The 22,680-nt window shown below is 50.4% G+C and overlaps 8 protein-coding genes across 8 annotated transcripts; 2 read left to right on the forward strand and 6 right to left on the reverse strand.

Moving 5' to 3' along the window:
• Positions 1 to 54: 54 nt before the first annotated feature.
• On the reverse strand, positions 55 to 847 carry HO133_006049 (uncharacterized protein; the record flags this gene model as incomplete). Its single annotated transcript, XM_037296952.1, has 2 exons — positions 55 to 238; positions 456 to 847. 2 exons carry the CDS (start codon positions 845 to 847, stop codon positions 55 to 57), a joined length of 576 nt encoding a protein of 191 aa, XP_037148133.1.
• Positions 848 to 1,980: 1,133 nt separating this feature from the next.
• Positions 1,981 to 6,605, forward strand: HO133_006050 (uncharacterized protein; the record flags this gene model as incomplete). Its single annotated transcript, XM_037296953.1, has 6 exons — positions 1,981 to 2,063; positions 2,113 to 2,374; positions 2,423 to 4,897; positions 4,955 to 5,261; positions 5,310 to 5,668; positions 5,724 to 6,605. 6 exons carry the CDS (start codon positions 1,981 to 1,983, stop codon positions 6,603 to 6,605), a joined length of 4,368 nt encoding a protein of 1,455 aa, XP_037148134.1.
• A 509-nt stretch (positions 6,606 to 7,114) lies between these two features.
• On the reverse strand, positions 7,115 to 7,898 carry HO133_006051 (uncharacterized protein; the record flags this gene model as incomplete). The annotated part of the gene is made up of 4 exons (XM_037296954.1): positions 7,115 to 7,343; positions 7,557 to 7,592; positions 7,644 to 7,775; positions 7,867 to 7,898. 4 exons carry the CDS (start codon positions 7,896 to 7,898, stop codon positions 7,115 to 7,117), a joined length of 429 nt encoding a protein of 142 aa, XP_037148135.1.
• A 238-nt stretch (positions 7,899 to 8,136) lies between these two features.
• Positions 8,137 to 8,893, reverse strand: HO133_006052 (uncharacterized protein; the record flags this gene model as incomplete). The annotated part of the gene is made up of 3 exons (XM_037296955.1): positions 8,137 to 8,586; positions 8,649 to 8,775; positions 8,826 to 8,893. The coding sequence occupies 3 exons, from the start codon at positions 8,891 to 8,893 to the stop codon at positions 8,137 to 8,139; spliced, it is 645 nt and encodes a 214-aa protein (XP_037148136.1).
• Positions 8,894 to 10,251: 1,358 nt separating this feature from the next.
• Positions 10,252 to 11,340, reverse strand: HO133_006053 (uncharacterized protein; the record flags this gene model as incomplete). The annotated part of the gene is made up of 3 exons (XM_037296956.1): positions 10,252 to 10,884; positions 10,955 to 11,050; positions 11,104 to 11,340. 3 exons carry the CDS (start codon positions 11,338 to 11,340, stop codon positions 10,252 to 10,254), a joined length of 966 nt encoding a protein of 321 aa, XP_037148137.1.
• A 561-nt stretch (positions 11,341 to 11,901) lies between these two features.
• Positions 11,902 to 13,443, reverse strand: HO133_006054 (uncharacterized protein; the record flags this gene model as incomplete). The annotated part of the gene is made up of 2 exons (XM_037296957.1): positions 11,902 to 12,744; positions 12,805 to 13,443. The coding sequence occupies 2 exons, from the start codon at positions 13,441 to 13,443 to the stop codon at positions 11,902 to 11,904; spliced, it is 1,482 nt and encodes a 493-aa protein (XP_037148138.1).
• Positions 13,444 to 16,346: 2,903 nt separating this feature from the next.
• HO133_006055 (uncharacterized protein) lies at positions 16,347 to 17,393 on the reverse strand (the record flags this gene model as incomplete). Its single annotated transcript, XM_037296958.1, has 1 exon — positions 16,347 to 17,393. One exon carries the CDS (start codon positions 17,391 to 17,393, stop codon positions 16,347 to 16,349), a length of 1,047 nt encoding a protein of 348 aa, XP_037148139.1.
• Positions 17,394 to 17,804: 411 nt separating this feature from the next.
• On the forward strand, positions 17,805 to 22,594 carry HO133_006056 (uncharacterized protein; the record flags this gene model as incomplete). The annotated part of the gene is made up of 5 exons (XM_037296959.1): positions 17,805 to 17,950; positions 18,006 to 18,359; positions 18,411 to 19,272; positions 19,326 to 19,586; positions 19,637 to 22,594. 5 exons carry the CDS (start codon positions 17,805 to 17,807, stop codon positions 22,592 to 22,594), a joined length of 4,581 nt encoding a protein of 1,526 aa, XP_037148140.1.
• Between the last annotated feature and the right edge of the window lie 86 nt (positions 22,595 to 22,680).

A 22,680-nucleotide genomic window follows, 5' to 3' on the forward strand; every position in this document is an offset into this window, starting at 1 on the left:
GTCATTCTGAACACGAAAGGGATCTGTTGCGGAGATGAAGCCGAGAATCCATGCTCACTCATAGGTCAAAAAGATGTCCAACCAATCAATGACGATGGCAAACATGGTATTTTGGAAATCACATATGGAGGTGTGGAGATATGGAGATATTGATGTTAACTGCGCTTCATTGCTCGCATCGGCCTTTGACAGATCGGAGATATCACCACCTGCAGTTATTAATGCGGTTTCACCTGGTCTGATGGCATGCCACGCGACTTTATAAAAATGTCATTTTCCTCTATACTGTCCTCATCAAGTTTTTTGATTCCTCCTACAATTGACCATTCGCATACCACAACATACTTGGACAAACACATCTCCTATCACCCCAAATTCATACCAGTCCACTTCTCATCTTTCCAACGATTAGCCCCACCATGCCTACTGTCCTCATCCTTGGCGCCACTGGCTACCTTGGCCTCCCTCTCGCCAAGTCTCTCTTCCGCTCTGCAACTACACCATTTACGGTCTCGCCCGCACCCCTGCCAAAGCCAAAACCCTCGTCCAGAACGTGGTCATCCCCGTCATCGGCGATGTCAGCGATCCGAGCAGCTCCACCCATCTTATCTCCCCCGTACCCATCGATGTCGTGATTGACTCCACCTCGGCCTATGAAGGGGCTTCCGGCATCCTCAACGCCGTCTCGGCGGCCTCCAAGTCTCGCATGGTCGGTATGAGCGCGTGGGTTACGCACAGAGACAAGGAGACGTTTGTGGAGGATTGCGATGACTGGAGGCCCGAGAGATGGCTTTGCGACCCGGAAAAGATGAAGAGAATGGAAGGCGCGCTGCTTACGGTTGGTCATACTTTTCCCTACCGGCGGAATCCGTCAATTCTCTCCTTCCATTGTCTCCTTGCTGCCTGCTATGAGAACTCAAGGAGCACACAATGCTGATGTTCCACTTCCTCAATACTTTGCAGTTCGGTGCCGGTCATAGGTCATGTCATGTTTGGGGAAGAACATCTCCCTTCTGGAGATATACAAAGTGGTGCCGACGTTATTGAGACGTTTCAATGTGAGTAACCACTCTAGAGAGGCTATACTAGAGGGCGGACTAGTACACCGAGCTGACTGGGAATAAGTAACCATCAGTTCGAGCTGCTTGGATCAGAGGAAGGTGAAGGGTTGGAGGTACAGAATCGATGGTTCGTTCTGCAATTTGGCTTCAAGGTACGATTGAGAAAAAGACTGTAGAAAGCAAGAGGATGCTTGAGTGAATGGAGGAATTGACGGTGGTTGGATGGGTCCCTAGGCTGTTGTCCCGCGCATAGAAGACCTAGGGTGAGCGAAGTAATGAAGATGCCTACGGCCGGCTTTTTAGGGGTCAGAGGTTCTCGTCAGCGGTATTCGGATGAAGGGATTAATTATGGCTCGATTCTTGTGCAACATGAGCAGGAACCCGACGGCTTGACGATCTCATGACCAGAAATACGATTTTGGCTTCTTTCTTGGTATGCGTAATAAGTGGAATAACACTAGCTTTGGTGTACCTTACCAACACATCTTTCATGGTTAGGTTACGCAACTTCGCTTTTACCACAACTAAAATCGGTTTGATTTAATCCGGATCCGACGTTCGATGTTTGTTGTAAAAGTACTCTATAGCTGGTACGGAGCTGGCGTTGCTTTGAGGCCTGGTGAGGCCCCCCTGTGAATAAGGGTCCCGGTAAATAATTCTCCCGCACTCCGTAGAGTAGCCAAAACCAAAAGCTGGGGAGCCGAGGGTTAGGGCACGCAGATCGTTTTGCAGGGATGGTCCCCACTACCGCCAAAACTTGTTGCTGTGACTCGAAGCTCAAAATACATTCGTACCATCGGGATCATTGCAACGCCACACATACCTGGAAATACCGGCGCTCTGAGCAACACTGATGTATATTCACGCTCATCCCAAGTCCCCGCCTTGGCACAACCGTGGGTAGTCATTGACTTTTATCATGGCTACTGCCACTGAGTCAGTGAAGGAGCAGTTGGTGGATACACTGCCCAAACGAATCAAGGAGCTCAGATTTGGAGTCGCGTGAGCTGCCAAACTCAACAGGTAATTTCGATGCTAAGACATCTCCTAGTTCAAGCCAAGACATAGTCAACCAAGGTGTCGTCGAAGTATGTGATCGAGCGCTGTATGATCTAGCTCGAGAAAGAGCCCCTGCGACGAATGGCCCCCTCGATCCTCTTATGGGCATATCTGGCAAGGTTGGATGCTGTCAAACATGTGGAGAGCCCATGCAAAAATGCAATGGTCACTTCGGATATGTCAAGCTCGCACTTCCAGCCCTGCACATCGGCTATCTCAAAAAAATCATCACTGTTCTACAAAACATCTGCAAAGTATATGTCCAGCCCAGAACGAAAGATGTGATGACTGATAGATAGTAGGGGTGCGCCCGAACGCTTCTTACTGAGAAGGACCGCCGAGCTTTCCTTCGGGACCTGCGGAGACCCAATATCGACAATCTACGGAAGAGTCAGATTTGCAAGAAAGTCAATGAGCAATGCCGGAAGACCAGATCCTGTTATTATTGCGATGAGATCAATGGACGGGTCAAGAAGGCTGGGACTCATCCCTTGAGGATAATCCACGAACAATTCAGCTACTTCGACAATTCCAAAGCGCAGAAGAAGATACCGCCACCTGCTAAGATTGCATTTGACAAATCATTCGAAGCTGCTCGAAAAGTAGCCGAGGGCGTGGGGAGGAATTTTATGAAAGCTGCAGATGATCTCAATCCTCTGCGGGTCCTCAATCTTTTCAAGAAGATCAGTGCATCAGATTGCGAGCTTTTAGGTATGGACCCTGCAGAAGGCAGACCCGAAATGTTCATATGGCAATACTTTCCCACTTCGCCCGTCTGTATCAGGCCTTCAGTCCCACAAGATGGCGCTACAACAGAGGACGACCTCACATCCAAAATATCTGATATCGTACACATCAATACACTCCTTGGCGAGGGGATTGTGACGGGTCAGCCAGTGGGAACGATCATGGAGCAGTGGGACTTTCTGCAACTCCAACTCGCGATGATAGTCAACAGCGACGCTCCCGGCGTTCAGCCCCCACATAGCTATGCAGTGCCAATTCGAGGTTTCTGCCAACGGCTAAAAGGCAAGCAAGGTCGATTTCGAGGAAACTTATCTGGCAAGCGTGTGGACTTTTCCGGTCGTACAGTCATTTCGCCAGACCCAAATCTTGGGATCGATGAGGTTGCTATCCCTGAGCTTGTCGCGAAGAACCTTACATATCCCGAGAAGACATCCCGGTACAACATATTGAAACTGCGAGAGCGCGTGAGGAATGGGCCAAACAAGTGGCCTGGAGCCAACTACATCTGGAAGAAGGACACAGACATCAAACAGTACTTGAAGTACGGTAGACTGAATGTCCATGCAGAAAATCTCAAGATAGGCGATATCGTCGAGCGGCACCTCATAGACGGTGATATTGTACTGTTCAACCGCCAGCCTTCTCTGCACAAGCTCAGCATACTCAGCCATTATGTGAAGGTCAGACCACATCGGACGTTTCGCCTCAACGAGTGCGTATGCAATCCGTACAACGCGGATTTTGACGGAGACGAGATGAACTTGCATGTACCGCAGACGGAAGAAGCTCGTACGGAGGCCATCGAATTGATGGGAGTCAAGCATAACCTAGCAACACCCAAGAATGGAGAACCTATCATTTCTGCTATTCAAGATTTCATCACTGCTTCGTATTTGCTCAGCAACAAGGACAACTTCTACGACCGAAAATCGTTCTCGAACATTTGCTTGTACATGGTTGAGGGAAACATGCAAATTGACTTGCCTCCACCAACTATTCTGAAACCGGTAATGCTCTGGACTGGAAAACAGGTCTTCAATGTGATGATGCGCCCAAGCAAGGACTGCAAAGTCCGAGTGAACTTGGATGCAGCGTGTCGACAGTTCCGGGTAACGCCTGGGGTAGCTCGCGACCTGAATGAGAACGATAGCTGGCTTTGCATACGCAACTCGGAGATCATGTGTGGGGTTATGGATAAATCGACTATTGGCTCAGGGAAGAAGGATTCAGTCTTCTATGTGATAATGAGAGACTTTGGCCCAGACGCTGCCGTGCAAGCTATGAACCGCCTGGCAAGACTCTCGGCTCGCTGGCTTACAAATCAGGGTTTCTCGATCGGTATTGGCGACGTCTATCCTGGTGAAAAGCTTACAAGTCTGAAGAAACTGCTCGTTGAAGGGGCTTATGGCGAGTGTGATGCGCTTATCGAACGATTCAAGCATGGTCATCTTGCTAAAGCCCCTGGTTGCGATGAGGAACAGACAATGGAGAATTTGATTTCTGGAATCTTGAGTAAGGTTCGACAGCAGGCTGGAGAGCATTGTTTTGCAGAGCTCAGCAGGTGGAATTCACCCATGATCATGGCTACATCAGGATCGAAAGGCTCCAACATCAACGTCTCGCAGATGGTAGCCGTTGTGGGACAGCAAATCATCGATGACAAACGTGTCCCAGATGGTTTTCAAGATCGGAGTCTTCCTCACTTTCCAAAGAACGCCCGCCAGCCGCCCTCAAAGGGATTCGTACGAAACAGCTTCTTCTCAGGCTTGACCCCTTCAGAATTCTTCTTTCACGCCATATCTGGTAGAGTAGGTCTGGTTGATACTGCCGTCAAAACTGCAGAGACCGGTTATATGTCTCGAAGGTTGATGAAGTCACTCGAGGACTTGTCGACGAGATATGACGACACCGTGCGCAATTCTTCTTCGAATGTTGTTCAGTTTCAATTCGGAGACGACAAGCTTGATCCCCTTGATATGGAGGGTAAGGCGAAGCCTGTACATTTCGAAAGGACCTTTACCCATGCAGAGGTCGGTCGCTTTCTCTCCCTTGCGTGATTCCGTGCTAGATACTAACTTCATCATAAGGCCACAACTTGGGACAACAAAGACCGAACTCTACTGCCTTGGGAAATAATCTCAATGTGCAGTGACCAATTACAACCACGCCGAACAAATTTGGCACGCAAGTCTCTGATGGGAGAGGATTTGGAGTACCTTGATCGAAGTGTTGCCGCCATCGATGATAAAGAGAGTGCTCGAGATTTCCTGCAGACTATCGAAGATTTTGTGTCTCGAAAAGCCCATGAGCTAGCAGCGGCACGCAAGCGACTAGGGGTATCTGAGGGTCTTCGGAAAAATCACATGCCCAGATCTAGTCTCTCACAGGGAGAAAGTAAGTTCTGGCGTGCTTTCTGCCCAAAGCAAGGCTGATCTAGCTTAGTGAAAGAAGCCAAGGAACATGCGGAGCGTACTGCAAAGATATCAAGACCAGCCCTGATAGCATTTATCGGGGCATGTTTGGAAAAGTACGATAAAGCCAAGGTGGAGCCAGGATCCGCGGTGGGAGCCATCGCTGCGCAGTCAATCGGCGAACCTGGGACGCAGATGACTCTGAAAACTTTCCACTTTGCTGGGGTGGCCGGCATGAGCATCACGCAAGGTGTTCCGCGAATCAAAGAAATCATCAACGCCTCGAGGACTATCAGTACGCCTGTCATCAGCTGCGAACTCTATAGTAAGGACAGCATCACTGCCGCCCGCGTGGTGAAGGCCCGCATAGAACAGACATTTATCAAAGACGTATGTGCCTGTCAATTTCTAATCATACGCATGGCAAACGCTGACATCCACGCAGATCATTTACTACGTTGAAGATACATGGTCCCCTAATGGGAGCTATGTAACCCTGAAGCTAGATTTTGAAACAATTGGCCGTCTACAACTAGACGTCACTGTTCGAGACGTCACGGACGCGATCGTGAGACAGAAAAAGTTAAAGCTGAACCATCTCAATATCAGATGTCACAAGGACTACATCCGCATTGATATCCAAGCTTTAGACAAGTATAAGCGCGGCACCAAGAACACTACCATCAAGGCTACCGCTAGAGAAGACACAGAGCTCTCCCTTCGTGTAAATGCCGTCAAGCGCATCCTTCCTAACATCCCCATCCGCGGATACGCTGAAACTTCCCGTGCTATCATCAAGACTGACGATCATGGCAAGAACGCCCTGTTAGTTGAAGGTTATGGTCTCCGCAATTGCATGACAACGCAAGGGGTGAATGGACTTGCCACTAGGACGAACTCCGTCATGGAAATGCGCGACGTCCTCGGTATTGAAGCAGCGCGAAAAACCATCATTGATGAGATAGGCCTCGTGATGGGCGACATGGACATTGACCCGCGGCACATGCAGCTGCTCGCTGATGTTATGACCTACAAAGGCGAAGTGCTGGGCATAACGCGTTTCGGGTTGAGCAAGATGAGAGATAGCGTGCTACAGCTTGCCAGTTTTGAGAAGACGCCAGATCACTTGTTTGAGGCCGCGTGGCATATGAAGAAGGATAAGATCGAAGGGGTCAGCGAGTGTATCATCATGGGACAGAGCATGAGTCAAGGAACGGGAGCTTTCAAGGTGGTGCGGAAGTTGAATTTCAAAGAGGACGTTGTCGGCAAGAAGCCCACGGTCTTCGAAGATGCTTGGGGGGAGACGAGGCCGAGAAGAAAACGATGAACTATGTGCGATGATGAGATTATGTGCAACGACCTACATATGCATCGAGGTGGACACTGTGCTGCATAGCGACCGCATGGCAGGGGCTAGAGATACCTAGATTACGGAAAGCTGCTTTTGCTTAGGAAGCGTTCAGTTCAATCTCACAAAGTGTGTACCGCTGATGCTAAGAAGCAGCATTCAGTCCAACTGCTGTCTCGTAAGTCTGGGACACTCCGCCGATGCAACTAAACTAGTAGACTGGGGTCTGTAACGCTGGTATCAATTCCAGTGTGGGTTTCCATCAACATCAGAACCTCATCGAACGAATGTGAATCTCCATTGGGAGATCCTGCAAGGCCAAGCTTCCAACATGATGCTGTCAGATACCGCAAATTGCTCACCTCCTGGCTGCGGATTCAGGCACGAAGCCTTGCCGGTCACCCTCCGCGAGCCGACAATAACAGGCCCAAAGCCGTCGAGGCAAGATGGCAACCGGGGAAGCACGAAGACGGCGTCACTGCAGGCTATCAGACATCAAGGTCGCGAAGACCGGGATCCGAGCCGGGGGTAGTGGTGTCAATGGTCCGCACGGCTTGCAGGAAGCGCGGCATGTCGTCACCCGTGAGGCCGTCCAGCTGCGCCTGGAGCATGCACTCGGAGAGGGTTTTCAGGAACGCAATGTCGTATTCGTCGGCCATGGCGCACGTGCGTGCGTTGGAGTCGAGCTTGTTGTCGCCGCTGACGGTGTCGTCGTCGCTGGAGGCGTAGCAAGCTATGAGGAGCTCTCGCAGCGGAGCAGGATCGTCTTCCTTCAGCTCAATGACGTGGGAAATGCCTTCCCGTGACCAGTGTTCGCAGGCGGGGTGGCAAGGTGGGGGGTGGTTTGAGGGGGACCCGAAACCCGTCTTTGCACGCGTTTGTGGAGAAAGTTGAGTGGGGACGTAGTACCGCGCGGTCCCCACATTTCACAATGAGATCGGAGTCGTCGCCGTTATCAAATAAGGGCTTGAAAGGGTGAGATCGCTTGGTTGCAGGCACAGTAAGGAGAAGACCTACCGTGCGAGGCCGTCAAGAAGCCGGGTCTGAGTTGTAACTTTGGCATCTGTTATAGGACCTGTTCCCTCTGGGTTCTTCGTTTGGTCTGGCATTTCGAGAATGATGGGAAATTGATTGGCTGCGGAAGTGATCCTGGATGTAGATTCAATGGGCGTGTCAATGTTAAAGGAATGGCGAGGAAGGTCAATAGCAGCGGTACTAATCTAGATATGAAAGTGTTCACCTCGAAAATTGTTGGTTGGTGTTGAGTTTCATTGAATGTTAGGTGGCCTCGATTGATGGTTACACTGGACAGGACCAGCCAAGAGGCAATCATACCTATTCAGCAAGGAAGCACGGGAGCTAGTATGACTTTGTTCTTTAAAGGTATTCTCTCCTCTCTTCTGGAAAGATCAGAGTGTTTGCTAATGGTAGAAGGAATCTTAGCAGTATCGAATTAGGTCAAGTAGCAAAATGCCTATGGTCTCGAGCTGAAACACACTTTGCGGCGGTCCTAGCTGCGCCTCATTCGACATAAACCGGCCCAGGCATCGATCACATCAACTGCAAATTCCCCCTCACCAAAACCTGACAGGATCAAGGCCATGAACTCGTCGCTGTCTCGTAATTGCTGTTTGTATTCTTTCAGCTTTGGAAGGAGGCAGGCGCGCAAGCCTCGATCCGAGCCCAGAGTAGAGGTATAGACTACTTCGATCGCAGCAATGAAGGAGGGAATATCCGTAACTCTGGTCGTTGTGATGGCCATTGCGAATTTTTCTTTGGCAAGATCCTTCAGTTGTCCCACGCCGTACTTGTCTGCGATGGCGTACACCAATGCATGAGCCACAAGAGGCGGCTTTCCGTTGTCGTCGATCTGGTAGTCGAGGGCATAGAAGTACCGCAATAGTATACCTGCGTACTGTGGATCTTCTTCCTTGAGATCGACGATGCCGCTTGTTCCCTCCTTTGCCACAAGTCAGTGTCAAGATAGGCTACCTCAAGGTGTTGTAAGCCTTCTAAACATACCTCGAATTTCTTACTACATGCGTTCTTGAAGTATTCGGACCCCGAGCGAAGGATCACGCGATGGAGCTGCCAGACGCGATTGCCGCATTTGACTGTGAAGTCGGAGTCTTCGCCGGAGTCAAACAGCCTGTGATGTTGGTCAGTGTTGGCGGTCACAGAAATCTCCGAGAGAGGTACATGGTCATTGCCTCAGTATGCTGGTTCTGTGCGATTATTTTAATGTTGCTGACGGCGTTGGAAGCCATTTCAAGGCACGAGGGAGAGGTGTATAAGAGACTGAAGGTTGTTATTTCGAAATGCGTGGTAGCCCGGTGGTTATCTTTTGTGAATGATTTCGTGAGAATTATCTAGGAACGACTCTGGAAACAAAGGAATGAAGGGAGTAAACGTTTTGCTAGATCGGCGAAGAAGAGTGAAGCAGCGGGAGGATGCAATAGCACATTCACCGCGCAAAAGTGTTGAGGCTTTCATCTTGGCAGATCACTGTAACTTCTAAGAGCCAACCCCTTTCAACTTTGTCTCCCTTGAGAAGAGACGCTCGACGGATTACAGAAAGGACTGTAGCTGGATACTCGAATTCAAGGCTTTCAATTGGCTAAGGATCGGAGCTGCATAGTCTCAGAAAGGCCCCACGTCTACAGGGGGGGGTATGACGGAATCGGCTCGGGATTATAATATTCCGGCCCCCCCCCCTAAAATGTAGAATTCTGAGACTAGGAGCTGCACGGCAGAGAACCCAGAGTCATCAATCCCTACATCTCGGCCATATTGCAGAGTGTCTAAGCATCGACGACAAAAGCCTTGCGGATAGTCAGCCACCCAAGTAGCACACTTGTTGCAATGCCTCCACGACCACTTTTCGATCAGAGGCTCCTTTCCCATGTTTGGGCAGCCGGGGTGAGAGATTTGGCTGAGGTTCGCGCTGTTCGGTGGAAAGTCTTCCCACCAACTGGACAGTACCAGAGCAAAAATTTCCCAATCGGATGGCGAGGCCCTGATGTTCTGCAAGGGCAGCACTTGCTGCAAATTGACGGCGTAGACTACAGCAGCTTGGGTACTGGTTCAAAGGATGCATAAAGCAGTATATTGGCTGCTCGCTGAAATTGTCAACCTGTATCGAGCACACTCCGGCGTATTTCTATCTCAGAGATCCGTCAGCGAGACTCGAATCGCCAGTCAACGTAAGTCTCCAAATTCTCGTATCTTCGTCAAATGAGCTCGACATCTTCGATGACAGGATCATGATTTTGCTGTGGATGCCGCCCAGTCTCCTGGACGGGAGAACGCAGGGTTGGGCATGGCACCGCACCATGTCTCGTCTTTTGAACCACCGTCGAAAGCTTGATCAGCCATTTTTCTCGCTGTAATCGTATCTATTCAAGTAGACTGCTGTGGGCTCAAATCAAAGGCTGGATGGTTATAGACTCGGTTGATTGGCGGGATGGCTCTTGGTCTCAGTCTGTCCGACTTGAGCACAGTTTGAGCTAAGTCATTTTAAAAGCAACTTGTGTCGCAGCAGTGAAGGTGAAGATCCGAACACTTGAACGGAGTGAGCGGCCCTTGTAGGTGCAGAAGGTTTGTTTGACGACCTGTCATGTATGAGTCACGTTTTGGAGATTGAGACCTCACTCTCCTCAGGTCCAGGCATCCATTCGTCCAAAAAGCCTTCCTCACTAACTGGCGGCGTAAGATCCAACCCTCTCTTCGAGACGTAATCCCTCAACCTCGCCTTATTGAATACTACAGCACCATCGGCCCTCTTACTTGCTGTCAGCACTCCCATGTCTTTCAACGTGGCCACCACATCCTCAGGCAGCACCCAACACACCTCCGCAATCTTCCCCACACTCAGCGTTCGCTTGGCCTTCAGTTCCAGAATCGCCCTTGCAACTCTGGCCTCCCAGAATCGCATGTATCCTCTCCTACCCAACTCACTCAATGGTTTCTCTGGCCCACCAATGCGATTCTCTCGCCTGCTGAGTTCGTAGCTTACTCCCATGAGAATCTTGCCAAGGCCTTTGCGCTGCCAAGGCGGGAACACGAGGATGCAGGCCAGGTTGTTATTGTCCCAGCTCATCTTCTCTTTACTGAAGAAGCCGACGACCTGGAGATGAGGCGAGCTCGTGGAGTTGGGGGTGTGGACGAGGAGGTAGTAGTTGAAGGACGTGACATCGAAGAAGATGGACTTGTTGTCGAGAAAGAGCTTCGCAAAGAGGGACAGATTCTGGGCGAAAAGCTAGAAGATGACAGTAAGCGCCACCTTCAATGATCTAGAAACCGGGGAGGAGGGGGGGGGGTAAAGCAACCTGGTGTTCCTCGCCGTCTACCTCGTAGATAGCGTGCAGGTCTCGCGAGTAGATTGGTCTTCCAGGGGGACCTTCATGTTTCAATGGACACACCTTCTAGCACATCTCATTAGTGAGTGCAACACTCAGCAATTCTAAGATGCACGAACTGTGTGTGCTAGGTAAGGCATGAGGTCCTTAGAGTATTTGAAGCACCATGGGCAGACAAACAGCCTCTCAAGCTCCCTTCCAACCAGCTCCTCTGGATAGAAAGATGGATACCATGTCTTGAAGAGAATATCCCCGAGCACAACATTGCGGACATTCAAATCAGCAGGCTTCTCCTTGTTGCGGTGCGTGGCCAAAGGTGATGCTAAGGCATTGGTCGATACTGATAAGGAACCCATAGGAGGCTACCAAAGCCAGGCGATGATTGTATGGGTAATATTTCGTCGAAGAGGCTCATTGTCACACTTTTACTCTACCAGAAGAGTAAGCTGCTCCAATAGTAACGCAAACAATCGATTGAAGCCGATCTTTCACGCTAAGGTTTATCGGGCCGACTTAGGGCAAGGGTTGTTCCTCTCAACTGCTACCACCTCTCAAATCTCGAGGTACATTGTTTACATAGATAGTAGAGTATCATCCATGACACTCATAGAGCAGTACTATCTCCAGCACCTTCCAGCGTGCAGAGCACGTAATGAACAATACATATTCGTTATACATAATCGGTCTCTATCCACCACGCTCTCTCGTACTCCTTTTTTTTTCCATCCGCCAGATCATCCATCTGGCTCTCGCGGAACGAGATATTGGAACTCCTGACCTGATGCTGTAATGCTTGATCTTCCCGCTGTGGTTGTCATATCCGTGCCTTCATAAAACCCTTCCGGCGATTCAAACGCCCTCGCTGGCTCGCTAAGTCTCAGTAAATCGAGTACAGAAAGGAAAAGGGAACCTCTTGCTCAAGCCTCCAGATCAATGCTCCTCCCCTGCGCCTTTGCTCCCAATTTGGCTGGGACCGGAGTTCGATTTTCTTTCTCTCGCTGCGCCTCCCATATCATACGCTGCCGCCTCACATCGTCGATATTGAAGTCCGTCATCGCCTCGTCGTTACCCAACCGAGCATGCTTGGCTTTTGCTCCGCCAATTGAGCTTGTGGATTTCATCTTCTTCAGTGAGCGAGCCTTTGGATCTTTCACATCGCTGCTGTAGTTGCTAGGTATCTCTTTAACATCATTGCGTGAACGGAGGTTTCGAATCTCTCTGGCAATCTTTTCTAGTGTGGTACCCCGCTTCTTGGGCGTTGGTGGCACCGATGGTCCTGAATGTGCTGGAGAGGCTGGAAGGGGCTTGTCTTTGGTTAAAGCATTGCTTTTGCTGCCTGTGCTGCTGCTGGTGGAAGGTCGATCGCCAGTAGCAAAGCTCACTCCAGAGTCCGCCCTTCGATCACTTCGGCGGTGTGCCTCGATTTCTGGGTCGAAGTACTCTGGTCCTGAAACCTCAAGGCATTCTTCGATCACTCCGTTGGCCGCACGTAGGTACTTGTCTACGACGTCCCTGACAACTATCCAGCCATTGGCGTCTTCAGGGCGTTGACCTTGATGTTCGAGGTTCTTAAGGATCCCTTTGCCATTCTTCTCAACGGCTTGGATGTAGCGGAAGAAGGCGCTGCGTTGAGAGTCGAGGATGTGGATTGTTATTTGACGAGTCGGAGCAGTATTCGTTGAAGGTGGATAGAGGGTGTTGAGCATGGCGATGCTGTTGGCTTTACTGAAGGGCTCAAGGCGCATTTCGTTGATCAAGGTCTAGACGTTCTGTCAGTAATGACTTGCGACAAACTTTGGGCGAGTCGGCAAAGGGCGTACCCAGCGACGGAGGCCAATGTACACTTGTGAATACAGTGCCTCGACTTTCTTCTCCTTGCCCTGCATGCTGAGTACCCAGTCTGATATCTTTGCGTTCTTACTGATTTCCCCTCCAGCTTGTTCTACTATTGCAGTGTCCAAACCCAGTCTTTTTAAGGCCACAGTCAGCTCTCGCTTCCTTCGATTCTCTAGATCTTTCAAATAGTCCAATGCTGTCAAAGCTTGCGTGAAATCAACTTTGCACAGTTCGGCTGGGAAGCAACGTCGGACGAAAGACGTGATGAATGATGGGGGCAGCGAGAAGGGCTGGGAAGGCAGATTACTGATGTGTGTCATCAGGCAGCTTTTGAAGTGGTCTGTAGCGCTTTGGGCGGCGAATTGGGTTTGCTGGTGCTCTGGTGGGAAGCTTGGAGATGCTGGAGAGCTGTCTGGGCTTGATGCACTTGACGATAAGGAGGGAGTGCCGGGCTGAAGCGATTGACGTCGGTGTTGCTGGGCTTGCGGTGTCGAATTGAGTGTATACATTGTTCGTAAGGGGATCTCATACGTGCCCGGGTATGCGAGGAGATGCTCAAGTATCCAAGGAAAGGCGGCACCATCGTTGGAGGACGTAGTTGAGGAGCTGTTGTGGGGAGACATGGCGCTTGGCGATGATGTGGTACAAGGATGGAGGATGTGTTGGGGGCGTTTGGGGCAGCGCCTCAGCCGTAGATGGAAAACACCAGAGTCTGAGCCAATTCAGTTCAATAGATCATGTTGAGTCTGCTGTCTGTAATTGCAGTAGGTTATTGGGAAAAGGTTGTTGATGCCGGGTTTATTTGTTGATATAGAACTTCCGTTGCCGTGCGGTTTGTTTCCTACTCACCTTTCAAATCCGCTCAGCCCTAAGATGACGAAGCAAACTCCGACCCCACGGATTTCATGCGCATGGGTTTCCAGTTTTACGACTGATTTGGTATGATATGCAAATTGTGTCTGTGATGGCCAAGGCGAGCAAACACTCGAGGCGGGCTACCTCCGAGACAATGGATGCCGCTGATCGATCAAGAGGAAGAGGATATAAGTGCGATGGATATGACACGGTGTCACGGTCGAACGAAGTCAGCAAGGTGGGATCGGAAAGAAGTCGAGCCTGAAGCGGGTCTCGTGCTCAGTAGTGGTGCGGCGGAGGTGGCTCAATGCTTCGAGGTGTGGGTGTTTCGAGGGTGATGATTATTCTTATGCTGCTAGCTACTGGACAGACAAGGCTCAATCACAGCGAAGATGGTTATCAATGTGCAGCAAGATGTGATAGGTATGAGAAGCAAGATGTGATTAATGACAGTGAATGACTTTCGTTTGTTTGACAGGAGGGCACGGCTATCTTTTGCTCAGTGAGTACAGAGTACTTACTTCCTTATTCCCTGTCAATTTTCAAGCGGCATACCTACCTATCACAAATCACAAGGCTTGAGTTCTAAGCTACGGTACTTGACTCTCCTACTAGGTACTCTACTACAATACTACTCCACACTCCACACTCCCTTCTTTGAAGATTGCGACACAAGCCAACCGGTCCCGCCTCTCTTCTTCCTTCCCGTCTCATGCCATTTTCAACGGCCCAACGGCAGGAATCTCCATTCATGTTTCAACTTTGAAATAAATATTATAAATTCAGAAGCGGTGCCACAACTGGTTTTCCCGTGCCGTCCAACAAGAAGACTTGACAGCCCGTCGGAAACTTAACATACTTTTGAGTCTGGAGTAGGTGCGAGTTCCTCCCGAACACGGATCCCTCGCAATCTCGATCATGGACTTACCCAGTTGTGCCAGGCTGGAGATCACAAATCCGTCTCACAGATTTCTGCTCTCGTATTGGTGGGGCTGCAGCGTCGGCGACATGATCACTTCTTCCAAGTATCTGATACGACAAAATTGCATGCGTCTGAGTCTGAGCTGAACTTTATGCGATGTTGCATTTTCGTGCATAGGGCTATCGAAGACACTTCCCCACAATTCAGCTCAAATCAGACAGTACAGTCTTTTTCAAGAACGCCAACAAGCCAGCTAATTCTCTTTTCAGACTCAACGCCTATTCCAGAGCTTCTCTTCCAGTCTCCAAGCAATTATTTGGTCTTCAAAAGTTTCAATGACGGAGGAAATCGACCTGCATATGGCCTGTGGCGCGAGGGATCCTTGACTTTGGGTCAGGGGGAAGACGGACCGGCGAATTCACTACGCGTGGTGCGCGGGTCGCGTGTCAATCACCAACGAAAGTGGACGCTCGAAGATTTAGTGCGTCATGGCCGGCAACAGTTTCCCAGTCGACAAGCGGACATCTTCTGCCGACATCAAGCGTTGAGTCCTGAGGCTGACGACAGATTAAGGGTCGTAAAAGACCGCATGACATTGATCACACTGCTCTCTTGGATCTCAAGCAAGACGAGGTATGGAAATTTGGCTGCATAGATCCTTCGCATCTTTGCTCGCTGGCACCCGGGGACCCATCATCTCTCCAATACCGATGGCGGCACTGGGCAGGATGGTAATTGCTTGGAGGCTTTTCAGGGTTAGCTCCAATCCTGGATCTGGCACCGATCACACCACCAATGCAAGATGCCACGCCATCTTGGCCTCTACAGCCCGGCCAGTAATCGTGGGTCTATGTCTAATTTATTATCACCCGAGCCGTCCCATGTAATAGTCCCCAATACGTGTCAGTGACTTGATCCAGTGCTTGTAACTTATTGGGACATGATGATGAGGCCTTACACCTCAGGGTCTGAAACGTTCTCAAGGTTACAGATACCTACCGCGATGGCTGGAAAGCGTGCCCGACAGTTCAGCAGGGAATTTATCCCTGCAATCCTGGCATACGATCCAGCCAATGTGAGAGGGACTCTGTGCTTACGTTGCAGACCAAAAGCCCAAATCTCATAATGCACCGCCTGAGACAGGTTGTTCCAGGGTACATCCTAATTTGCCTTTGGCGTACTTGAGCCTTTATCAAGATTCTGATTCTCACATTTGCGATCCTGGACAGGATAGGATCACGCAGTAGAACCATTTCGCCTTGTCCGATTTGCTCTTTGGTCCTTCAACTACAGCCGCGCTGCCAGAAATAGTGGCAGCCGCAGTGGTAGAAACCTTCCACTTTTGATAGTATGACCACGATCTCCCTCTGGGATTGATGGTCCACAAAGCACCTGTCTGGCCTGTTCCTGCGCATCGATTGCCACATGTCCTTGGCTTGTCACCTTTGAGTGCATACAGTTTGCAAGATGCCGGTATACAAGACTGTCACTTGGTGTTGGCAGCTTGCCTGACTAGTGTTGTCATGTTCCATTGAGGTAGGAATTCATACGAGGATTTGTGATTGATGCCCTCGATGAACTGTATAGCCAATGATTTAACCATGACTGACATCGCATATTTGTTGGGATATTATGATCAAAGGGGATGGCACCACACAGACTCCAGCTTCTCTGGAATACCTGTTCTAGCATCGTTGAATAGACTTCGTTCTACGATGTGGCGAGGTTTGGAAATGTTTGATGAACATTTCACGTGCTTGTCCTCTCAGGCAGGTACAGAACTCCTTGCGTGACATGAACTGCCCTCCCCGACAAAACCACTTTCTCAACAGCTTTTCCAGTTGCATCCAAAGTCACTTCCACTTGAATTTCACTTGCCCGCCCCATCTCAACACCCTGCTCAATAGAGTAGTAGAAGGTCATTTCCGCTGTACCGTCCTGGAGAGCCAGGAACGAAGCCAGGGTGCTTGCTGCACTACCAGTCGCTGAGTCCTCGCCAACACTTGGCTCTAGCATCCTGGTCCTTAGCCTAACGACTTTTTCACTGGTCTGTGAAGTGATTGCGTAAAAATAAGTGCCGATAAACGATGGTGTCCAACCTTCATCTAACTCCACAGAATCGCAATCAACACTATGACCGCTAATTTCAAGCTTTTCGAGGTGAGGGGATATTGAAGGCAATTGGATCAAAACAAACGACAGTCCCTTGACGATGGAGACCACACGAAGCTCGTTGGTTACTACAGAACTTCTGGACAAATACGGTTGAGCCTTCAAAACTGCTCTGCCCGATACAGGTGCCTGATGGATCCTCACATTGTGTGGAATCTCTGCCTCTGCAAATCTCGTTTCTGGATCATACCGTCCAACGATGGGTCCTGCTTTACAAAGTAGAGTCACGCTCTCTAAAGGAGGCTCCTCGCTCTGACACACGTGACAGATGGTGCCAATGATGGGATGGCCGGCAAAAGGAAGCTCCTCTTTGAGCGTGAAGATGTCGAGTCGTCGATCCGATGTTTCCACGAGAGCATCATGGAGGAAGACCGTTTCCGAGAAGTTGAATTCGCGTGCTATCGTTTGTTTGGTTTCTTGCGAAAGAAGGACTGAAGCGGGAAGAGAGAATGAAGAAGGTACATGGACCACTGCAAGTTGGTTTCCTTTGAAACGGGTTGTCGTGAAAACATCGAGAGTTGAATAAGGAAGAGAATTAGTGGTCGTGGTCGGTGGACGAGGCGTTGCTTCGCGGGAGTTTGAATTTGAAGCCAATTGTTGGAGGCGCTGTTCGAACGTGTTCATGTTGCTCAGATGTTCATTGATAGGAATGCCAGCAAGTGAGAGCAGTGGCTACTGCCTACCAATAGAGCAGGCGTCTTTGCAACGGTGTCTTATTGATCACATCGAAACGCTTTGTAGTTGTGTAATATTTGAAGTAACACAAATGGCTGGAAACCCCAATACCATTTTCTGGGGCTGGCTAAACATCGGGACGGCGAATCAGATAATCCGATGACAATGGATAAATCTGGCCATTTCATAAGCTCTGGTCGAAGATACAGTTGCGTGTGGGACTGATGGAATGCTAGCCGTCCCATATCTGAGTCTCGTGGATAATACCAATGCTCTGCTAGCACACTAGAAACCCCTTTGGATACCCTATCAATCACAACATGCTGCAGCAGCAGCAGAAACTTTGAAATTACGGAAGCCATGCGTCTTTCTCTGCTACCGTCCGAGCTTCTCGGACTCCTTATTGTGTCGTCCTCTTTCACAGCCCGGCATGCTTTCGCCAGCCCAACTGTAAATGTCGCTCTTCAGGCTTCTTTCAACGCTCCTCCTTACATATTAGAGCTACTGTTGGTGACGCAAAATTCAGATGCGGCGCTACATGGCAGGACTGACATTCTGCAGGGAAACAGCCGCGGAAGAAAATTCGACTGCCTATTTCCCCATCCTCGATCGGATTGCTGAAGGACGCTTTGCGGACTACAATTCGGACCAAGAGCTGTATAGCACATTTTTACAGGTCCTGCAGGACGATGGACATATCACGAATGCGGAGGCATTGTCTTCCTTTCAATTTGCCCTCTCCATACACTCCGCTGCTCCCCGGATAGAAGCCCATTACCATTATTACGATACATCCGTGGAGCCTTCTTTGATGATAGCGCAAGATGCAGCATGTCCAGTCTGGGTGCATTTCGACGGGAAGCAATACTGCTCGCCGGCTTTGGACCGGGCCCAGCAGGACGTTGGAGCATTGAAGTAAGATTTAGCCGCCAGGTATCGGGGATACGCTCAGCTAACAATGCCCAGAAATCCAGAGAGTTTGCCATTCGATCGCGTCCTCGGTGTAAGCTCTAAACCGGCCCAAGCTCCCTCAATACTCTACGCCGATATCACATCGCCACTTTTCGGTCAGTTCCATCAAACGATAAGTAGCACCGCTCGCAATGGCCAAACGTCTTATCGAATCCGGTATAGGCCTTCTCAGTCTCACTCAGCAAAGCCATTGGCGGTGAATGGATATGGGATAGAGCTTGCTCTGAAGAGGACGGACTATATCGTCATTGATGACAGAAGCGCTGGATCAGAAGAGGCGGAGGATCAAGGACTCTCGGCAGGAAACGAAGCAGCTGCGGGAGAGTTCCTGCTAGAGAGCGAAGAAGTAGCAGATCTCAAGCCTCTGTCGTCTAAAGAGCTGTTAGGTCTTGGCCTCAAAACTGCAAGCTTCATTATGGCCAGCGATGATCCCTTTGACACTCTGGTCAAGGTCTCTCAAGACTTTCCCAAGCATTCTTCAGCAATAACCAAACGTAATGCATCTACAGAATTTGTGAAAGAACACAGCATTAATCGTAATGTCTTACTACCAGCAGGCTACAATGTCATTTGGATGAACGGGATGCAAGTTCAAGCTCGCCAGATGGACGCCTTTGGACTGCTCGAACAGTTGCGACGCGAACGCTCCATTGTGGATAGCCTGCGTGGGATTGGATTCAGTGGATTAGAAGCAGTCCAGATTCTAACGCACGAGGCCATTGCGAGTTCTAAAAAAGAAGGCGATACACAGCGTTATGACTACCGTGATGACCTCGAGGGTGGTAACATTATCGTCTGGCTTAACGACATCGAGAAAGACAAGCGATATAGCGGCTGGCCCACCCATACTTCCGCAGTAAGTATGTGTCCATATCAGGACATACCGCAAACACTCATTTCGCCGTGTAGCTGCTGCAGCGAACGTACCCCGGCCAATTGCCTCAAGTCCGGCGCGATATACACAACGTCATCATACCCCTTGATCTAACTGATATGAAAGACGTCGAGCTGCTCGTAGAATCTCTGCAGACTTTCGTCAAGCGCAAGATACCAATTCGGTTTGGCATTGTGCCTATGACAACCTCAGCGGCTGCTATAGATCAGGCAAAAATTGTGTACCATCTTTTGGATACCTACGGACTTAGTGCTGTCTTCGCGTACTTGGAAGCAGTAGGTTGCCTCTCCCCGAATTTATGGGCTCAACTGCTGACACACAATAGTCAATAACTGGCAAGAGGGTTTCGCTTGCGCAAAAGGCTATTTTTGATTCCACCATCAAGGACCGAAGCCTGCGCAGAGATCAAAGTGTATCTGAGTTCCAGACTATTCTTGACGGTACGGAGTCCCAATCTCGAGTTCAGAGTACAAAGGAGTACCTCAAACGACTTGGAGCGGATGGGACTCCTGCGCCACTCTTTGCTAACGGAGTGGCGATGCCTCGAAATGAGGCCTGGCTACAGACCATGAGCCAGAGTATCGACATGGACCTTCGAACTATTCAGCGCCAAATCTATGAAGAGGTGATTCCCGAGGACACCTGGTTGGCCGGTCAATACTTAGAAAAGGCTATCACGCATCGAAACGCTCTGATCATTCCTGAAGACGAAAACAGTATCGTCATCATTGATATAGCAAAGCTCATATCCAAGCACGGCGAAACAGTTGGAAAATTGCCACGTCTAATGGGGCGGGTCGATGGACATCCATCGGAGCAGGGAACTGCACAATTGCTCGTGGTTGCTGATCTCGACTCCGAGAATGGTTCGGATCTGTTGATGTCGGCCGTTTCATTCTGCCAAGAACACGAAGATATTGAGTTGTTGTTTGTTCACAACGGCGCTAACTCGGACTTCTTCCCTCACTCAGTTATGTTCTGGGAGCAGATGAAAGACGGCCATCGGAATCTTGATATTCATTGGCTGGAATCTACTCTGAATATAAAAAAAGTCCTTGGTCAGACTAAAGAGCAAGACAATTCATTGAACAGCAGGCTGGACAAGTTTTGGAACGCGGAGTATTCTCGAGAAGCTATTGACCAAGCCAATGATTTCTGGCAGTCCTTCAGTCCGGTTATTCAGACTCTTGGCTTCCAGCCCGGACAGCAAGCTTTAATGGTTAATGGTAGGATAGTTGGACCGATACCCAAGGACACCAATTTTACAGCGAGCGACTTTGGGCAATTATTTCAATTCGAGCGTTCCAAACGCATTGACCCAGCAAATGCAGCCCTTACAGCCCTCTTTCCCGGGAAGCAAATAGAATACGCACTGGATGCTGCTATACTGTCTTCAACTATCGCCCTCTCCACAATCTCCGATGTACCTGAAGGCATCTTCGAGTCAGCCCCCACGCTGCGCATGAACAAATTCGATTTGTTCGCCGGAAACCATACCATGATCCAGACTGGTGATGTAGAGACCTCATCGATTCACCTCGTCGCGTCCATAGACCCAACAAGCGAGATAGCACAGCGCTGGATACCTATTTTGAAGGTGTTGTCGGAGCTAAATGGTGTCCACCTCAAGCTATATCTCAATCCGAAGGAGAAAATGAAGGAGCTACCTGTGAAGAGGTTCTACCGCCATGTCCTTGACGCAAAACCGACTTTCACCGAGGACGGAGACCTGCGCGACCTCAAAGCAACCTTTAGTGGCCTGCCCAAAGACGCTTTGCTGAACCTGGCGCTCGATGTCCCACCCGCTTGGCTCGTTGCTCCCAAAGAGTCTGTCCACGATCTTGACAACATCAAACTCAGCGCGCTCAAAGAAGGTGTAGATGTTGATGCAATTTATGAACTAGAGCATATTCTTATTGAGGGTCACTCAAGGGATGTCACCGTCGGGCCTCCTCCACGAGGGGTTCAGCTCTACCTCGGAACAGAAAAGGATCCTCACTTCGCGGACACAATCATCATGGCCAATCTTGGCTACTTCCAATTCAAAGCCAACCCAGGATACTGGAAGATCCAGCTCCAACCGGGCCGAAGTGAACAGATCTTCCACATCGACAGCGCCGGACAGCAAGGCTACAATCCACAGCCCGGCGACGAAAGTACCGACATCACCTTGATGAGCTTCCAAGGCAAAACCCTCTACCCCCGTCTCTCCCGCAAACCTGGCCAAGAAGCGGAAGACGTCCTCGAAGAATCCGTCAAACCGGGCACACCGATGGAATACCTCTCCAAAGCCTCCAAATTCGCCTCTTCTCTCCTCAACAGCGTTGGCCTCGCCCCGTCCGCTCCCAAGCACGCAGACATCAATATCTTCTCCGTAGCCAGCGGCCATCTCTACGAGCGCATGCTTAACATAATGATGGTCAGCGTTATGAGGCACACGCAACACACCGTCAAATTCTGGTTCATCGAACAATTCCTCTCCCCCTCCTTCAAAGCCTCCCTCCCCACCCTCGCCGCTCATTACAACTTCCAATATTCACTCATCACCTACAAATGGCCCCACTGGCTGCGCGCCCAATCGGAGAAACAGCGTGAGATCTGGGGCTACAAGATCCTCTTCCTCGACGTTCTCTTCCCAACGTCCCTCGACAAAGTCATCTTCGTCGACGCGGACCAGATCGTGCGGACGGACATGTACGACCTCGTGACGCACGACCTGGAAGGGGCAGCCTACGGCTTCACCCCCATGTGCGACTCGCGCACGTCGATGGAAGGGTTCCGCTTCTGGAAGACGGGCTACTGGGCCAACTTCCTCCGCGGCCGCCCCTACCACATCTCGGCCCTCTACGTCGTCGACCTGGTCAAGTTCCGCGAAATGGCCGCCGGCGACCGCCTGCGGCAGCAGTACCACCAGCTCTCCGCCGACCCGGCCAGCCTGAGCAACCTGGACCAGGACCTGCCGAACCACATGCAGCACGTGCTCCCGATCCACAGCCTGCCCCAGCGCTGGCTCTGGTGCGAGACGTGGTGCAGCGACGAGAGCCTGACGGAGGCGCGCACCATCGACCTGTGCAACAACCCGGAGACGAAGGAGCCCAAGTTGAGCCGGGCGAGGCGGCAGGTGCCGGAGTGGACGGGCATCGACGAGGAGGTCGCGAGGGTGTTTGCAGATGCCGGGGGCCGGGGGGCGAAGATGGTGGCCGAGGGGGGAGGGGAGAGCGTGCAGGAGGTGCTGCAGGAGGAGGATGAGGAGCGGAAGAGGAAGGAGCGGGATGAGCTGTAAGATCATGGGTGGGGATTTGCGTGTAGATTCCGTCCGATCTCGTCTAGAATATTGTACAGTACTCTCTGTTCCGTCTACAGATCTTG

This window comes from Letharia lupina (assembly GCF_014066315.1).
Source record: "Letharia lupina isolate WasteWater1 chromosome Unknown contig_22, whole genome shotgun sequence".
Taxonomy (NCBI): Eukaryota; Fungi; Ascomycota; class Lecanoromycetes; order Lecanorales; family Parmeliaceae; genus Letharia; species Letharia lupina.